Source organism: Pipistrellus hanaki, assembly GCF_964339955.1.
Source record: "Pipistrellus hanaki genome assembly, chromosome: 18".
In the NCBI taxonomy this organism is placed as follows: domain Eukaryota; kingdom Metazoa; phylum Chordata; class Mammalia; order Chiroptera; family Vespertilionidae; genus Pipistrellus; species Pipistrellus hanaki.
The window spans coordinates 40,291,115-40,309,508 of record NC_140520.1 but is presented as its reverse complement, the minus strand read 5'-3'; the positions used below and the strand labels follow the sequence as shown (position 1 = coordinate 40,309,508).

Sequence of the window (18,394 nt, the reverse complement as noted above, 5' to 3'; positions counted from 1 at the left end):
GGCTGCGGACTGAAAGGTCCCGGGTTCGATTCTGGTCAAGGGCATGTATCATGGTTTCGGGCACATCCCCAGTAAAGGGGGTGTAAGAGGCAGCTAATCAATGATTCTCTCTCATCAGTATTTCTAACTCTCTATCCCTCTCTGTAAAAAATCAATAAAAAATATATTTTTTTAAATGACCAATGGGCTCAGACACCAGGGGTGAGGGCATGAGTATGTGCATGTGTGGGGGGGCAATGGGGCAATAAGGATACACATGTAATACTTTAATCAATAAATAAAAATTAAAAATAAATAAGTGGCTGCTCCTGGGACATTCCAAAGCTCTTGGCAGGGCAGTCAGAGGCTGGTTCTGTTCAGCGTCACAGAGACAGAGAGCAGGCAGACGCAGAGAGCCACGGGCGTGGACGTGGGAAAAGACAGACCTCAAGGCACAGCGAGGCCGGGGACCAGAGACAGAGACCGAGGTGCACAGCATCAGCCACAGGGTCGTTCAGACTGAGCAGCTGAGACAGATGAACCGCCAACACAGAAAGCCGGAAGGCGGGTTCTGAGTACTTACACTGCTGGGGGCACTCAGGCACTTCCCTCTCCGCCCTCAGTATTTTATGTTTTTAAAAATACATTTTAAAATTGATTTCAGAGAAGAAGAGAGAGAGAGAAAAGTCAATGATGAGGGAATCATTGATCCGCTGCATCTTGCACGCCCCACACTGGGGATTGAGCCCACAGCTCAGGCATGTGCTCTGATCAGGAATTGCACCTTGACCTCCTGGTTCATGGGTCAGTGCTCACCCACTGAGCCACGCCAGCCAGATTCTGCCCTCAAATTTTGACCACTCAATAGGGGCCCAGTGATACTTAAAAAAAAAAAAAAAAAAAAAAAATATATATATATATATATATATATATATATATATATATATATATATATATATATATATATATTATTATTGATTTTTCACAGAGAGGAAGGGAGAGGGACAGAGAGCTAGAAACATCAATCAGCTGCCTCCTGCATGCCCCCCTCTGGGGATGTGCCTGTAACCAATGTATATGCCCTTGACCAGAATCGAACCTAGGACCTTTCAGTCCGCAGACTGACGCTCTATCTACTGAGCCACACCGGTTTCTTATTCAATATCACCAAGTCCCTCAAAAACTCAAGTTCTCTCCCATCCTTATCCATCTCACCACTATTTTGTAACTCACCAATTTCTCCCCGAGAGGCTGCTCCTGGCAGCACGTCTCAGGGGAGGGCTTAAGACCTGGCCCTTGCTGTCATTCCTCTGTCCTTCTGTTTGTCCACGTCCTCTTTCTGGCTGAGCTGAGTGGAGGCGTGAAGGCATGAGGCCAGCTGTCGCCTGGCCAGAATGAGCTGCAGGGGGTGTAGAAGGGTCCAGAACAGAGAAAGACCCACAGAAAGGACAGGAATATGGGGGAGCCTGGGAGACAAAGGCGGAGAGAACTTGGGGATCTCCAGAGTGTGACTGACACCCGCGGGTCCACTGTCAGCTGTGTGAACTGATGATGCTGAGAACCAGGATGGGTCAGTCAGAAGACAGGGTTAAGGCAAGAAGAAACCAGACTGAGCACTTTGTGAAGGGTTGCACCCAGGAGACACATTTGGGGCGAGGACAGACCCAGACTCAGTCTGAGAAGCTGGGCTGCAGGAGCCTTGCTTGTCCAAACAGGTCAGTTTGAGGGTCCTACCAGGATTACATTTTCAGGATGACCGGCCCAGCCCACGCCTGGGTACCATCAGCAGTGAGAGCAGGTCCAGGGCAGGAAGAACCTCGCTCCCCCCCCCCGCCCCCAGCCCTTTCTCAATGCCCTTTGGTCTGTTGCACTGTCAGGACCTCAGAGAGGCTGCCCTGAGGTGGAGGGATGTGACATACACGTCCTGCTTCTTTTCTTTTTTTTTTAATTGATTTCAGACTGGAAGGGAGAGAGAGAAACATCGGTGATGAGAATCACTAATCGGTTGCCTCCTGCACACTCTTCAATGGGAATCGAGCCTGCTACTTGGGCCTGTGCCCTGACCAAGCACGACCTTCTGGTTCATAGGATGATGCTCAACCCCTGAGCTATGCAGGCCAGGCCAGATTGGCTTGTTTCCCTTCTCTCTCTTTTTTTGGCCTTTTTTTATTTGATTTTTTAAAATTATTATTATTATTATTACCTGGATTTCCTCCCTGCCTCCTCTACTAGTAAAATCTGAGTTGCAGTGTCTGGATGCCACCTCAAAGGAAGTGCAAAACCCAGGAGTGAGTGAGGTTCGGGCTCCTGGCCCAAGTGAGAGGCCAGCTGTGCAGACAGAGTTAGAGGGGCCTGGGGAGGAGTGGAAGGCCCCCCCTGGGTGCGGGAGTCCCTGTTCTGTCCAGGAGAGGCAGGAAGTGAGTCCAGCAGAAAGAACAGCCAGATTTAAGCTAAAGTAAGAGCCCCAAATGGGCATTACAAGCCCATAAAACTTAAGCAAAATGACCCTCCTCCAGGCATCTCCCCTGCTAAGTCCGAGGACTGGGACGAGCTGAAGCCAGCTGTGGGGAGGTTACCCAGGCACAGCCTTAGGGAAAGGACTGGCTCTCACACTTTAGCCAAGGACATTAGAAGTTAGGGATTGCTTAGAGGCTTTTAACAAGAGCTGGGAAGACAGAATCCTCCATATCAGAATCAGGGAAAGCAATAGTTGGGTGGGCAGAGACTTTCAAAGCTCTTATTGAGTCTCAGCTTTAAAGTAAGCGTGGGGGACAGGTCCCTGCAACCTCCCAGGCTTCGCCTGTGCCTTCCTGAACATACCTGACCCCTCCTGCCCTGATGGAGAGCAGGGGGGCAGAGCCTGCTGTGCTGTCCAATCCCAGGGCAGCCCTGCCGAGGCCTCTGAATGGAGTCCAGCGATAAGCAGAACCCAGAGCAACTGCACAGGCATCGCTGCCCGGACTGCGCAGCCAGGACACGCCCCGCTGCTCCCTCCCAGCTGTGTCCGGACAATGTCTGCGTTCCTGCTGCCGCTGAAACTAGCCGCGTGGATCTGGACCTCTCCGTTCTCCCCTGGGTCCTGGGGGGACGGGTGAGACGCCGCTGGGGATCTGCCTGAATTAAAGGAGACCAGGGAGGGCAGGGGTGTGTTCCCTCGAACCACCCCACTCGCCCCATCCAGCTCCCAAGTCCGGGCAGCTCCACCTGGATCGCATCAGGAGGAACCCCTGCCCTTCCAGTGGTCGGCAAACTCATTCATCAACAGAGCCAAATATCAACAGCACAACAGTGGAAATTTATTCTGAGAGCCACATTTTTTAAACTTACACTTCTAACGTCACTTCTTCAAAATAGACTCGCCCAGGCCGTGGTATTTTGTGGAAGAGCCACACTCAAGGGGCCAAAGAGCCGCAGTTTGCCGACCACGGCTGCATCCTGGGGCCTAGCAGCCTCATCCTCGCGTGGCCTGACCTGGTCTCCAAGGCCGCGGGGACCGCAGTCCGAAGAGGGAGGTTTGCTGCCCCCCAGCGGCGAGCCCCCGCCCGCTCCGCCCGCGGGGGCCGCCAGGAGGCGCCGCGGAGACCAGGCGGGGCTTCCGGCCGAGGGGGCGCCGCCTCCCAGGGTTTCCGGTCCCAGCGCTCCGCCGGCGCTCCTCGCCCGGCCCTGGGCGGCGGCGGCGTTGCTGGGCGACGCGGGGAGAGGCGCCGGGGAGCTGGGACCCGACCGCCGCGACGCCTCTCCCGCGGGCCATGGCGGCGGCGCCCCCGGGCGGGGCGGGGGGCTCGCGCTGGACCTGGCGGCCGGTGGCCCGGGACGCGCTCCTGGCGCGGGCCTTCCACTCGTGCACCGAACTGCGGGGCCGCCTCTACCTGGTGGGGGGCCTGCTGGCCGGGGGCGCGGCCGAGCCGAGCGCCGACACGGTGGTCCTGGACCCGGCAGGGCCGGCCGTGCGGGCGGGGGCGCGGGGCGGCCCGCGGCGCAGCCACCACGACGCGGCGGCGCTGGGCGGGCGCTGGCTGTGCGCCGTGGGCGGCTGGGACGGGGCGCGCCGCCTGGCCGCCGTGGCCGCCCTGGACGCCGAGCGCGGCGAGTGGGAGGCGTGGGCCGCGGCGCCCGGCAGCTGCGCCCCCGCCGGCCTCAGCAGCCACACCTGCACCCGCCTCTCGGACCGAGAGCTGCGGGTGGCCGGCCGGGAAGGGGGGACCCGCACTCAGCGTCGCTACGGAAGCATCTACACGCTGAGGCTGGACCCCGGCGCCCGCACCTACCGGTATGGCCCCCGGGCCCGGCCCGGCCGCCCTGCGCCCCGCTCTGCGGACGCCGCCCGGCAGCCTCCCCCGGGCCGCTGGGATGACCTGGCCCTGCCAGCATGGCCCTCCGCCCCAGGCCCCTTCTGACCCTTGGCAAAGGGGGTGGGGAAGGCAGCTTAGTTTCCGGAAACCCCCACCGGGTCGCCGACCGAGTGCGCGCTCTCAGCTACAGGGAAGAAAGCTACCGCTCCGCCTCCCGCTCCGGGCACTGCGCCGCCCTGCTCCCCACGCCCGGGCCCCGCCCGGGTCACCAGCTGCTGCTCTTTGGAGGTTGCGACTCAGCCGAACCGGAAGTAGCCGGGCACTGGCGCCACGGGGAGATCCGGGTACTACTCAGGCCTTGCTTAGGGTGGGAGGCAGTTACAATGGTGCTCAAACCCCTCCAGACAGTCCCTTCTTTCTCCCCAAGGAGGAAGCGCCTGCTGCCCCCCTTTTAACGGAACAGCTATCAAAGCTCGTGAGCAGCGGGCAGGGGTCCCGGCATGGGCCTCGGGGCCTCCGGCATCATTCATGCTCTGTGGTCGGGCCCTTTGCTGTGCTGTTTGGTGGAGAGACTCTGACCAGAGCTAGAGACACCATCTGCAACGACCTCTACATCTACGATGCCCGTGAGAGCACATTCAATGACTGGTTGAGGGGAAAGGTCGGAAGACAGGAGAACCTGAAGAGCAGAGAAAGGGGTAGTGATGGAGGAGGGAGAAGGAAGAATTAGTTGACAAGTTAAAGGAACACAGAATATTAAATTTTGAAAAACCAGAGATCAAGTGAGGAGGGAAAAAGGGGCGAACCTTTGGTTTAAGCCCCTGAGTGACCAACTGCTACCTCCCCATAACCGCCACCTCTGCCTCACCCCACAGGCAGGGCTCCTTCCCTGTGGTTCCACTTCCCCTGTGCAGACCGCACACTGAAACGCGTGGGCCACCGGACCTGCCTTTGGAATGACCAGCTGTACCTGGTTGGGGGTTTTGGGGAGGACGGCAGGACAGCCAGTCCACAACTGTGCACCCTGGACCTCTTTCTCTAAAGAGCGGTGCCAAGACACGCTGCCAGGCCGCTTTATCGTAAACTCTTACAGCATTATCACCAGAGCTACCTGCCTGTCAAATGCTTTTTCCTCCTCCTTTTTTTTATTAAGGTATAATATGTGTACATACCTTACCAATTCCCACCCCAGCCCCACTCGCATACATGCCCTCCCTTCCCAGAAGTTTTCACCCATTGGTTATGCTTACATGCATGCATACAAGTCCTCGGGTTGATCTCTTATCTCCCTACCCTCCCCGCTGTAATTTGATAGTCTGTTTCTTTTTCAAATGCTTATTAAATTTCCATCTAACAGCCAACATTTGTCTCTGAATCTTTTGGGGTGGAGGGCAGTAAGTAGACACATCTGTCTTGGCCAGTGTGCTCAGTGGTCAGTGTTGGCCCTGCACACAAAGGGGTTGATTCCCAATCTGGGGCACATACTGAGGGTTACAGTTTTGGCCCCCAGCACCAGTCCGGTCAAGTTAGGGAGGCAACTAACTGATGTGTGTTCCCCCATCACCCCCATCCCCCCACCCCCGCCCTTCCCTTCCACTCTCTAAAAATATCAATGGGAAGAAATACCCTTAGGTGAGAATTAACAAAAAACACAAAAATGGTAGAGACATCTGTGTATGCAAGGCAAAGGATGAAGCATGGGCCCTCTGATACTGTGGCCATTAACCTGATGGGACACAGTCACATGCTCCTCCCTGCCCCATGCAAATCCCATCCCTCCAGTGGAAAGAAAGCTTCAGGCTAGATACGCATTCTGACTAAAACATTTAATTAACAAAAAATATTATAACAGCGGAGGAAATAACAATGAGAAACTGGAAGTAGGAGTCAGGTAGGAAAAAATGCAAAGACCTTGGTCCCTAGGAGACCAACACTCCAGCGGAGCTGGCCTTCGCCCCCGCTCCTTCTGAGTTCTCCTTGGCTGGCTTCTCATCTTCGCCCATGAGTCGAATATTGTGCTTTTCCCGGAATTCATTTAATTCTTTTCCCTTTGCCTGAAGCTGCTGAGTCAGTGTCTCAATGATCTTCTGTATCTAGAAGGCAAGGGACAGACAGTACTCAGGATTTCCATCCCCACCCTGGTATGGGCTAGGGAAGTGAAGACGACATGACCCCTCTATTCGCACCTTTAACCAGGTAGTAAAGTAGAGCCAGACACTAAAACTATTGCTTCTCAAACATGAGGTTTCATAAACCCTAGCAGACACAAGGGTCCCATAGACTGCTTGTTTTTTTCCTAATATATTTCTATTGATTTCAGAGAGGAAGAGAGAGAGAGACATCAATGATGACAGGGAATCATTGATAGGCTGCCTCTTGCAAGCCCCTCACTGGGGACCAAGCCCAAAACCCAGGCATGTGCCCTTGACTGGAGTCGAATCCAGGACCCTTTAGTTGCAGGCTGATGCTCGATTTACTGAGCCAACCAGCCAGTGCTTATTTTATTTTAAAATAATAATAATAATTATTATTTTTTTTTTTAACAATTTCAAGGTTTTTATAATGAGGACCACAGTGCCATTTAAAAAAATATATATATTTTATTGATTTTTTACAGAGAGGAAGAGAGAGGAATAGAGAGTTAGAAACATCGATGAGAGAGAATCATCGATCAGCTGCCTCTTGCACACCCCCCACCGGGGATGTGCCCACAACCAAGGTACATGCCCTTGACCGGAATCGAACCCGGGACCCTTCAGTCCGCAGACTGACGCTCTACCACTGAGCCAAACCGGTTTCGGCCAGTGCTTGTTTTTAAAATGCCACTTCATGGGCCCCAGCTCCAAAGGTTCTGAACCAGGACAGGGTCTAGGAAGCTGTGTTTCAAATTAGTCCTCCAGTTGATTTGGACGCAGGTATCCATGGAAACACTGCTCTCACCACCTCTCCTCCCCAAATCAGCCAGGAACAGAGGCATACAGCCTCTCGTCTATGAGTTGGACCTAGTGTAGCATGGAGAGCGGAAGCTAAGAGGCTACTCAGACTTCCTGCCACCAATCCCCTCAATCCCTGCCCTCCTCTTCCCTCTCCCGTGGTTGCCCAGAGCTCTCCTTGACTCGCTCACCTGCTCCTTGTTGTTCTCCAAGGCAGGCAGCACCTCTTTGACAGTGCGCTCCACCAGCACCCCTCCAACCATGCGGAAGCACTTGCGGGTTTCATCCACCTCCTTAAGCGTATCGATTACGAGGCTGGGGCAGAACAACACAGGGTCTCAGAATGCAGGTCCTGCTCCTGCAGCCCTCCCCACAGAAGCCCAGCCCCCCAGCGGCCTCACCTGTGCTCATTCAGCTCCATCTCCAGCTCGGCTGCCTTGGATGCTAGGCCCCGCTGTTCCTGCCGAAGGCGGTTGAAGCCAGCAATCACCTAAGGTGAGAGACGTAAGTTAGAGAGGAGGCAGTGGAAATGGCATAGGGTCAAGACACAACATATTATCAAAAGCGTTACAAAGATGCAGTGGAGGACACCGACCTTGGAAAATGAGAGGACACATGTTTGCAATTGCTAACTTAGGTCTGCTAGAATTACATTCACCCAATACTTCCTGTGTGCCTAATGTGTGACACCTGCTGGTTCACCTTGCAGTAACAGCTGGTGAGGAGTTGCAACTATAAACTAGGGTGGGGTGCAAAGCTACTGGATCATCTACAGCAGTGTTTCCCAACCTTCTCTCATGATGAGAATCACCTGGTGGAGTTGTTAAAACACAGATTCCTGAATCCCAACTAAGAAGTGCTAAACTAGAATTTTTGAGAACATATAGGTAAAATTGCATACCTAACTTAGTGCTCTGTATATAACATCTGTCTTAGAGCACTAGTTAAGTATACAATTTTACCTATATGTTCCCAAAAATTCTAGTTTAGCACTTCTTAGTTGGGATTCAGGAATCTGTGTTTTAACAACTCCACCAGGTGATTCTCATCATGAGAGAAGTTTGGGAAACATTGATCTACAGAGAGAGGAGTGTAGACTTGCAGGTAAAGGGGAGTCAGGAAAGGCTTTGTAATGACTAGGTCCTGCCTGGGTCTGCCCTCCCATTGGGGAACTGCCTCTCCTTAACACAGTGGGGTTCTTGGAGGGATGGGGGGGAAGGCAGCTACTAATCATAGGGCCTTGTTTCCTGACCCCAGGGCAGTGACCTGTTCTGTGCTAGTTTCTCCACGGGAAGTAGGTTTTGGATAGAGATGAGCAGATACAAAAGTCAATTAGAGCTAAGACACCTTGTTGTCCTTTGGGTGAACTAGTTATCTGAACTTTCTTATACTGATGTGTCCCCCCCCCCCCTAAAATCAATAAATATATATCCCTGGGTGAGGATAAATATGTGAAATACACATTCTTCCCTTTCTACACACACATACACAAAACCATTAAGAAGGGGAAAGGCCTCTCAAAGAATATACTCCAAAAGATTAAGAATAGCAAGATCATGGGTAATTTATTATTTTGTACTTTTTCTGTATTTTCTACATTTTCAATAGAATAATATATCCTGTGATTCCCCTACTGTTTATATTAAAAAAAATCCGGAGAAACCAAGATGGCAGCATAAGGTAAACACCTAAATGTAGCCTACCACAACAATTTTGAAATTACAACTGGAAAACAGAGCAGACATCGTCCAGAACCACCAGAAAGCTAGCTGACTGGAAGCTCTACCAACTAGAAAAAGAGAAAAGGACGCTGAGCCTCAGGAGCTGTGGAGGTGCGGAGATCTGTGAGAGTGAGAAGGGCGGGTGGCTGAATACGCTGCTGGTTTACTCGTGGCACACACAGAGGGCGGGCAGCTAACGTGCAGCTAGCTTTCTTGTTGGGGAGGAAAACAAAATCTCCCTATTGCACTGATATCTAGCTCTGGTCAGGGAGAAATTGGACTGTCCGGCAGAAGGCAAAACTCGAGGGCAGTCTTCTCTCAGAGGTGCGGGCGGCCAGCAGCCATTGCCCCGGGACTCAGAGAACAGGGCCCTCTTAGGGTGGGGCTGACGGGGAAACCAAGGCTGTCTGCGCCACCCTGAGACTCTACCACAGGGGTCTTCAAACTGCGGCCCGCAGAGGAGTCTGATCCTGCCCGCCAGGTTTTTTGGGCAGTGAGCGCAGCCGAGGTGTTACAGTAGGAATTAGTAGTTCATATAGTCCGGCCCTCCAGCTCTCTGAGGGACCGTGATCTGGCCCCCACTTTAAAAAGTTTGAGGACCCCTGCTCTACCCCATCCAGGCTGAGCACAGAAGCCCTCCTAGCAGAGACACTGCTGATCCTCACACCCAATTGGCTTGGAAATCAACTCTCCCCAGTGATACTAACAACAAACAAGGCTTAACTACAACAAGACTGCACACACAGCTCACAAAGGGCTGAACCAAGAGTGTCCACCTCAGGTAACTGGGGAAGCTGAGCTACTGGGCCCTGCCAGGACACCTAGCACACAAAGCCACTCCATCAACTCAGGGAAGCAGCGAAAATGCAGAGACAAAGAGGCAGACCACAAATGAAGGAAATAAAGGAAAGCAAAAAAAATGGATATAGAGTTCAAAACCACAGTTAGAAGGTTTTTCAAGAATTTCCTAGAAAAGGCCGATAAATTAAACGAGACCTTTGAGGATATGAAAAGGGATCAACTAGAAATTAAGCATACATTGACTGAAATAAATATTATAAAGAGACCAAAAAGCAGACTTGAGGATCACAAGAATCAAGTGAAAGATTTGGAATACCAAGAAGCAAAAAACACTCCTCCGGAAAAGCAAATAGAATACAAAAAGTTGAAGATAGTGTAAGAAGCCTCTGGGACAACTTCAAGGGTACCAACATCAGAATTATGAGGGTCCCAGAAGATGAGAGAGAGCAAGATACTGAAAACCTATTTGAAGAAGTAATGTCAGAAAACTTCCCCCACCTGGTAAAAGAAATAGACTTACAAGTCCAGGAAGCACACAGAACCCCAAAGAAGAGGAATCCAAAGAGGACCACACCAAGACACATCATAATTAAAATTCCAAGAGCAAAAGACAAAGAGAAAATATTAAAAGCAGCAAGAGAAAAGCAGTTAGTTACCTACAAGGGAGTACCCATACGATTGTCAGCTGATTTCTCAACAGAAACTATGCAGGCCAGACAGGAATGGCAAGAAATATTCAAAATGATGAATAGCGAGAACCTACAACCAATATTACTCTATGCAGCAAAGCTATCATTCAGAATTGAAGGCCAGATAAAAAGCTTCACAAATAAAAAAAAAGCTAAAGGAGTACATCACCATCAAACCAGAATTATATGAAATACTGAAAGGTATTCTTCAAGAAGAGAAAGAAGGTAAAGATAAAAATTATGAACAACAAATACATAACTATCAAGTGAATCTAAAAACCAAGGGAATAAAAAACCTGGTGAACAGTATTAACTGGTGAATATAATAGAATCAGGGGTATAGAAAGGGAGTGGACTGACGATTCTGGGGGAAAGGGGAGTGGGGGATGCAAGAAGAGACTGAACAAATATTATACACCTATGGATGAGGACGAGGAGGGGGGAAGGGCAGAGGGTGAGGTAGGAACCTGGAGGGGGAAAAAAGGAACAATTGTAATAATCTGAACAATAAAGATTTATTAAATTAAAAAAAAAAAAAAGTCCCAAATTGCCCTGGTCAGTGTGGCTCACTGATTGAGCACTGACCCATGAACCAAGAGGTCACAGTTCAATTCCTGGTCAGGGCACACCCCCGGGTTGTAGACTTGATCCCCAATATCAGGTGTGCAGAGGCAGCTGATCAAATGTTGCTCTCTCATCGGTGTGTTTCTATCTCTCCCTCTCCCTTCCTGTCTCTGAAAACAATTTTAAAAATATGTATTTTTTTTAAACTCCCAAAAAATTTGCCATGAAGAGATTCAAGTTACTTTCTAGTATCTCCTAAATTATACTTCATGATTTATTTATTTTAAAATAAATTTTTATTGTTCATACTATTACAAATGCCCCCCCCCCCATTGCTCTCCTCCATCAGGTTCCCACCCCACCCTCTGCCCTTTCCCCACCCCCCATTGTCCTCATCCATAGGTGCAATTTATGTTCAGTCTCTTCCCACATTCCCCTCTCCCCTTTTCCCCAAGAATCGTCAGTTCACTCCCCTTCCATACCTCTGATTCTATTATATTCAAGTTAATATTGTTCATCAGATTTTTTAAAAATTTCCTTGGTTTTTAGAATCACTTGTTGATAGTTACATATTTGTTGTTCATAGTTTTTATCTTTATTTACTTTCTCTTCCGAAAGAACCCCTTTCAGCAATTCATATAATTCTGGTTTGGTGGTGAACTCCTTTAGCTTTTTTTTTTTATTAGTGAAGCTCTTTATCTGGCCTCCAATTCTGAGTGATAGCTTTGCTGGGTAGATTATCTTTGGCTGTAGGTTCTTACTATTCATCACCTTGAATATTTCTTGCCTTTCCCATCTGGCCTGCATGGTTTCTGTTGAGAAATCAGCTGACAATCGTATAGATGCTCCTTTATAGGTAACTACCTGCTTTGCTCTTGCTGCTTTTAATATTCTCTCTTTGTCTTTTGCTCTTGGAATTTTCATTATGATTTGTCTTGGTGTGGTCCTCTTTGGATTCCTTTTGTTTGGAGTTCTGTGTGCTTCCTGGACTTGTAAGTCTAATTCTTTCACCAGGTGGGGGAAGTTTTCTGTCACTATTCCTTTCAGTATGTTTTCGATATCTTGCTCTCTCTCATCTTCTGGGACCCCCATAATTCTGATGTTGGTTTGCTTGAAGTTGTCCCAGAGGTTTCTTACATTATCTTCAATTTTCAGGATTCTCTTGCCTTCTAGCTTCTGTGGAAGAGTGTCTTCAGGCTCTTTATGTTCCAACTCTTTGACTTCATTCTTGCGATCTTCCATTCTGTTTTTAGGACTCTGTATAATATTTTTTATTTCAGTCAATGTATTCTTTATTTCTTGTTGATCCCTTATCATTTCTTGTTGATTCCTTATTAATTCTAGTTGATCCCTTTTCATATCCTCATAGGTCTTATCCATCTTTTCTAGGAAATCCTTGAAAAACCTTATAAGCATAGATTTGAACTCTATATCCAGTCGCTTTTTGTCCTCCATTTCTTTCATTTGTGATCTATTTCCTTGTCTCGGCATTTTTGCAGCTTCCCTGATGGGGCGGGGTTTCAGGGTGAAGCCTACAGCCTTGGCTTCCGTCAGCTATGCCCTATGCGGTTCCTGAGTCTCAGTAATCCCCAGGGTCCTTCAGTACTTGATGCAAGCACCTCTGAGAGAAAGATGCCCTCGATTTTTGCCTGCTACCAAACAGTCTAGGCTCTCCCCCAACTGGGGTTCAGTTCAGTTGTACCAGTCTGGAGCCCGTCTCCTTCCCGCCAGGGCAATCCCATGGCACAGCCAACCGTCCCTTCTCTGCGCGCAATGTGCGCGCCTCTGGGACCTCCTTTCGCCGCTCCCCCGGGATTCCGCCTTATAGCCCAGCTCCCTATGGATGAGCCTAAGTCCCGGGGGTCTGGCCTAGAACTGGGGTTCAGAGCAGTCAAAACTGGGGCCCAGCACAGTCGGAGCTTTTATCTCCTTCCAACTAGGGAACTCAGCCTCCCTCCTCTCCGGTTCTGTCCTCTCTGCGCGCACAGCGTGTCTCCGTACCTTAGGCTTTTACAGCTCCTCCGCTCTTCTTTCTGGTTTTCTCCTTGCTTCTCGTTGTAGAATTTCCAGTCAGTCGACTTTCCTGTAGTTCTGGGTAATGTCCATTTTATATTTTAGTTGTATTTTATTGAAATTGTTGTGTGTGGCTGCGGCTAGGTGTTTACCTGTGCAGCCATCTTGGATTCTCTTATACTTCATGATTTAATTAAACTAACAGCCTGTGCACTTCCTGTAGATCTATATTTTCCCTTTCAAGTCAATTCAGTCCTCAGGGTCAGCTAAATATCTGATACGATCATGGTATAAGTGAAGAAATTAAAGTCTGTCGGATTCTGAAGTCCCTAAACTAAAAGTTCTGCTCTTCAAGTCACTGACTTTGGGTATGTTAACAAAAGCTTCTGAAACTCGATTGTCCTTACCCATAAAAGAACAACACAGCTCACTGCAAATGGCAGAGATTCACAGAGGACAGAATAAGTGCTTGCTTCCAGATGTTTGTAAGGGACACATATGGCTTAAAGTCACAGCAACGACAGATCTTATTTTTTCACCTGGTGTGCTCTCTGGAATATACAGCCCAGGGAGTGTTAAGCAAGAACAGTCAAACATTCAGTTACCACAACCCCTCAGTTTCTTTCAAGGGATTCTTTTTCTCCACCACTGTTTGCTTCTTTTTTCACTTTCTGTGCAAACCTCAGATGATTTCATGGCTTTGTCTACCAGCCATGAGCTCATAATTCTCTTAACTTATAGCTCCAACTCAGATTTCTTTCTGTAACTCAAGATTTATAAATCTAACCACTTATTAAATGTCTCTACCTGGATGTCTCACAAGAAACTCAAACCTAAATTTTTAAAAAATATATATTTTATTGATTTTTTACAGAGAGGAAGAGAGAGAGATAGAGTTAGAAACATCGATGAGAGAGAGACATCGATCAGCTGCCTCTTGCACACCCCCTACTGGGGATGTGCCCGCAGCCAAGGCAAATGCTCTTGACCAGAATGGAACCTGGGATCTTTCAGTCCGCAGGCTGACGCTCTATCCACTGAGCCAAACCGGTTTCGGCTCAAACCTAAAATTCTAAAATAAACTAATTTTCTCCCCATCGACTTGTCCATCTTCCTATAGTCCCAATGGCACCAGCATCCATCAAAGACAGAAACATCTAGATTACTTTTATCCCTTTTCCTCCACATCCAAGTCTTGTAGTTCATTCCAAAATTTAAGTCTATCTGCATCCCAAGCATGTCAGGCAGTCTCATGCCTTCGTACTTCTTTTTTTTAATTGGGGTGACCTTAGTCAGCATGAACATACAGGTTTCATGTGTGGATTACTAATGTACAAAACCTGTATATGGGACCATGTGCCCGCCACCCAAAGTCAAATCTTCTTCTGTCCCCTCATATTAGAACCTCTTCCCCCCCCCAACTCCTCTGGCAGTCACCACACTGCTGTTTGTGTTCATGAGTTTCAGTTTTACTGTATATTCCACATGAGTTAAGTCATATAGCTCTTAGCTTTGTTAGACTTATATCACTTCACATCATGTTCTCAAGGTCCATCCATGTTATTGTGACACTATTTCATCTTTCCTTATAGCCACGTGCCTTTGTCCTTTTAAATACACTGCTCACTCCACCTAGAAACCCTCCACTTCCTTCTTTGCTTGACTAACTTCTCTCATCTTTTAGAATTGAGCTGAAGGATTCTCTCTTCTAGAAAACAAAGTAACTAGCCTTTATTAAGCACACACTGGATCCCAGTCACTGTGCAAAACACTCTGCATGCATTGTCTCTTCCTCCCTCCTCAAACCTTTAGCACTTGATACCTCTTCTGCCTCATGTTACCGTTTTATATACCTTATGACTAGCACTCTTTGATGGCAAGGGACATTTAAAAAGTCCTGAGTAATTGTCCAACGAATAGCTGGTAAATGCGTCTGTAATTAAAAGAGCTATTGTTTAGTTGTTCTCCTTTCTCTTATGTAGATTTCTTCCCATCTCTGTTAAACACTAGCCATGGTTAGCGAACCATGGTGTCCAAGCCACAAAGGGCTTTCTGATTAATTTATAAAATGTTTCCCCATGTTAGGCACTGGGGGGTAAATGCAAACTCGGATTAGTTTCTAAAGAAGTTCAATCTAACAGTGACCTCAAATCAAAATGCGAGGAAACACCAGTGCTCGGTGTGTGTCGCGTGGCTGCGCGGCGCCGGCCTGTCACCTCCTTTCGGGGCGGCAGCCCCGCTCCAGCCAGTCACCCGCTCCCGCGGGGCGGAGAGGTGGGAGTGAGGTCCGGGCCCCGTCAGACCTGGGCAAACCCCAGACCCGCAGCTCGGAGCACCCCGGGGGCGTGGCTTTCACCTCCCAACCGCCCGCTCGGCCCTCGGGGCTCCCGCGGCGGCGCCAGGACCCTCCCCCGCGCGGGGCCTGGGGGAGCCGGCCGCGGGCCGGTGCTCGCGCCTCCTCTGGGCCGCGGGCTCCTCACCTGATCGGCCGACACCGCCCCCTTCCCCGTGCCGCTCCCGCTGCCTTTGCCCAGGCGACCGCTGCTCTCCGCCATCTTCGCCGCCTGCGGGGCTTCCGGCGCGCAGTGCAGCGCCGTGCGTCACTTCCGGCAGCGGGTCCCGCCTACTCGCCTTGGCGCCTCCGCCTCCAGGCCGCTCTCCGTGTGTATCCTGCGGGAGATTCTGGCGGAACCTCCATGTAGGACCTGCTCCCCGGCCGCCGGCCGCGGCGACTTCCACCTGCGGCGCTGCCCTTGCTCCAGAGCCGCCGCCCTGGGGAGGCGGGAGGGCGGCTGAGTGGAGAGGGTGCGGGGTGCGTCGGGTGGGAGCCCCTCATTGTCCGGTGCGGGTAAAGAGGGGGAGCGGGAAGTTTCTGGGAGGAGACTTGGAGCTGCGGAAGCGCTGGCAGAGGACAGGGCCTCGGGTAAGGCGAGGCTGCGGAAAGTGGAGGTTGCCTCCATTTTCTCCCCTGTCGCCCCTAATTAGACTTGGGGCCTCTCACCGCAGGGCGCTCGTTCAGCCTCACAGTGTGACGAGAAGGCAGGGAATCCTGGAAGTGTGCTCCTTAGGGAAGGGCTGTGCCATTTCTCATCTTCCTCAGGCTCGGCATCGTGGTCAGGCCTCACCACCTCCTGTCCCTGCTGTTCCCTGGTCTGCGGGTACCGCGATTCTCAGTACTTTGTGCTCAGCCCAGGTAACACGTTTTGTATCCTCTGTGCCTGACACGTAGTAGGTGCTCAATAAATGTGTGTGAAATGAATGGCGGTGGAACAGTGGGGTGCCAACCACCCACCGCCATTTGATGGGTAGGTCATGGTGCCTGTGAGAGCAGAAACAAAGGAAACCCTTTCTCCTTGAACTTGGGTCTCCCCATGCTGGGAACTCTGAGTTCTGCCTGCACCATTCACAGGCCCAGGGCCATGGCTGTCTCCTCTTCCTCCTGGGAACTGCCCCTGGTGGCTGTGTGCCAGGTCACATCAACGCCAGACAAGCAGCAGAACTTTAAAGCTTGTGCTGACCTGGTTCGAGAGGCTGCCAGACTGGGTGCTTGCCTGGCTTTCCTACCTGAGGCTTTTGACTTCATTGCCCGGGACCCTGCAGAGACGCTGCGCCTGTCTGAGCCACTGGGCGGGGACCTTTTGGGAGAATATGCCCAGCTTGCCAGGTATCAGGAAAGGGGGACGGGGTGTCACTGCTTTGCTGGGCATTGTCTCTGGATTGCCAGATGTGAGGGTGGAGCCTTGGAAAGAGTGCCAGAGTCCACTCCCCACAGGGAATGTGGACTCTGGCTGTCCTTGGGTGGTTTCCACGAACGTGGCCAAGACTGGGAGCAGACTCAGAAAATCTACAATTGTCATGTGCTTCTGAACAGCAAGGGTGAGACTTCACAGCTCTTTGGCTTGCCTCTTCCCAGGCTCTTCTACCTAGACAAAGATTCTCCAGAATTGGGTCTTCCCAACTGTTTCCTTGGTCAAGGGATGCTCCTAAGGTGGGCTTCTTGGGCACCAGCACCAATATTCCTTCTCCCGCTTACCCTAGGATCCGTAGTGACCACTTACAGGAAGACACATCTGTGTGACGTGGAGATTCCAGGGCAGGGGCCTATGCATGAAAGTAACTCGACCATGCCTGGGCCCAGTCTGGAGTCACCTGTCAGCACACCAGCAGGCCAGGTGGGAGCTGTGGAGGGGGAGGGGAGGGATGAGGGAGGGAGGGGACAGGAACAGAGATGGGACACTCTTTTTATCCCAGCTCGGTCTGGCTATCTGCTACGACATGCGGTTCCCTGAACTCTCTCTGGCATTGGCTCAGGCTGGAGCAGAGATACTTACATATCCTTCGGCTTTTGGAAGCGTAACAGGCCCAGCCCACTGGGAGGTAAGAGGACCTCTTCAGAACATGCAGGTTTTCCTTTAACTTCACTCATTCCCTCGGCCCTGCCAGTTAGACTTTCTCCCCCTTTCCACCCAGTGAGAAAATTCATTCCCCAAATTATTGCCTAACTCTGTATGTTAAGGAATAGTTAATCCTAAGTCATTTCTAGCCAATTTCAGAATGATCAGTGGTCGGCTGGCCTGCTGCTCCCCGCCAGCTGCCACACTTCTCCCCGCAGGTGCTGCTGCGGGCCCGCGCCATTGAGACCCAGTGCTATGTAGTAGCTGCAGCCCAGTGTGGACGCCACCACGAGCAGAGAGCGAGTTATGGCCACAGCATGGTGGTGGACCCCTGGGGAACAGTGGTGGCCCGCTGCTCGGAGGGACCAGGCCTCTGCCTTGCCCGGATTGACCTCAGTTACCTGCGACAGCTGCGCCAACATCTGCCTGTGTTCCAGCACCGCAGGCCTGACCTCTATGGCCACCTGGGTCACCCACTGTCTTAGGACTTCCGACTTCTGTGAGTTGAGACCCACTGTGAGCTGGTGTTGCTGTTACTTTGAGGCAGGACCAGGTGCACCTCCCCCTCCCTTGGGGAACCTTGACTGTTGAAGGAATATATGCTTAGCTTCTTGGGAAAGAAGAAACTCACCTGAGCTCAGATTTCAGTTTCAAAAATGTGGAATTTCATATACTGTTTATTTCATGAAAACTAAAGTTATGCTGAGGGCTGAGTAGCACTGGCATTGAGAAAAATATCATCATAAAGTGTGTCTGGACATCTCCTTTGGGAGCTGAAAGGGGAGGTGGTGACTGGTTGCGGCGGATTCCACCTGCGGTGCTTCCCTTCACAGATGGACCCCTCCCTTTCCTGGTCCAGCTGGACTCGGCTCCGGTTCTAAGCCTCCTGGCTCATTCAACAAGCTCCTACCCAGATAAAAGTGCAACACTCAGTGCATGTCCCAGCCCCGTGCTCCGAGGGAGGGGTGGAGGACAGGGAAGGACCTGTAATGCCCTTTTGCCCAAGCC

General features: G+C 50.8%; 3 protein-coding genes across 8 annotated transcripts in view; 2 read left to right on the top strand and 1 right to left on the bottom strand.

The window, feature by feature from the left end:
- The first annotated feature begins 3,612 nt into the window (after positions 1-3,612).
- On the top strand, positions 3,613-5,632 carry KLHDC9 (kelch domain containing 9). The gene is made up of 4 exons (XM_084867254.1): positions 3,613-4,249; positions 4,456-4,615; positions 4,699-4,897; positions 5,147-5,632. The coding sequence occupies exons 1-4, from the start codon at positions 3,729-3,731 to the stop codon at positions 5,311-5,313; spliced, it is 1,047 nt and encodes a 348-aa protein (XP_084723380.1). The 5' UTR covers positions 3,613-3,728; the 3' UTR covers positions 5,314-5,632.
- A 444-nt stretch (positions 5,633-6,076) lies between these two features.
- PFDN2 (prefoldin subunit 2) overlaps positions 6,077-18,394 on the bottom strand; it is a 32,820-nt gene continuing 20,502 nt past the window's right edge. Inside the window, exons 1-4 of one of the 3 annotated variants that reach the window (XM_084867267.1) lie at positions 15,473-15,594; positions 7,606-7,694; positions 7,396-7,519; positions 6,077-6,364 (exon numbers count right to left, since the gene is read on the bottom strand). In XM_084867267.1, coding sequence (XP_084723393.1) covers positions 6,191-6,364; positions 7,396-7,519; positions 7,606-7,694; positions 15,473-15,547 — 462 coding nt within the window. In that variant the 5' untranslated portion in view covers positions 15,548-15,594 and the 3' untranslated portion in view covers positions 6,077-6,190. Of the gene's footprint in view, positions 6,365-7,395; positions 7,520-7,605; positions 7,695-12,980; positions 13,838-15,472; positions 15,595-18,394 lie in introns of those variants that run through there. The other 2 variants (XM_084867268.1, XM_084867269.1) reach the window with 2 other exon arrangements.
- Positions 15,583-18,133, top strand: NIT1 (nitrilase 1). 4 transcript variants are annotated; one of them, XM_084867255.1, is made up of 7 exons: positions 15,583-15,690; positions 16,093-16,185; positions 16,402-16,656; positions 16,765-16,868; positions 17,031-17,164; positions 17,244-17,369; positions 17,605-18,133. In XM_084867255.1, coding segments are annotated over exons 1-7 (981 nt in total). In that variant the 5' UTR covers positions 15,583-15,688; the 3' UTR covers positions 17,872-18,133. The 4 variants fall into 4 exon arrangements, with proteins under 4 accessions (XP_084723381.1, XP_084723382.1, XP_084723384.1 ...); XM_084867256.1 differs by having other exon boundaries at positions 15,633-15,804; XM_084867258.1 differs by having other exon boundaries at positions 15,643-15,915.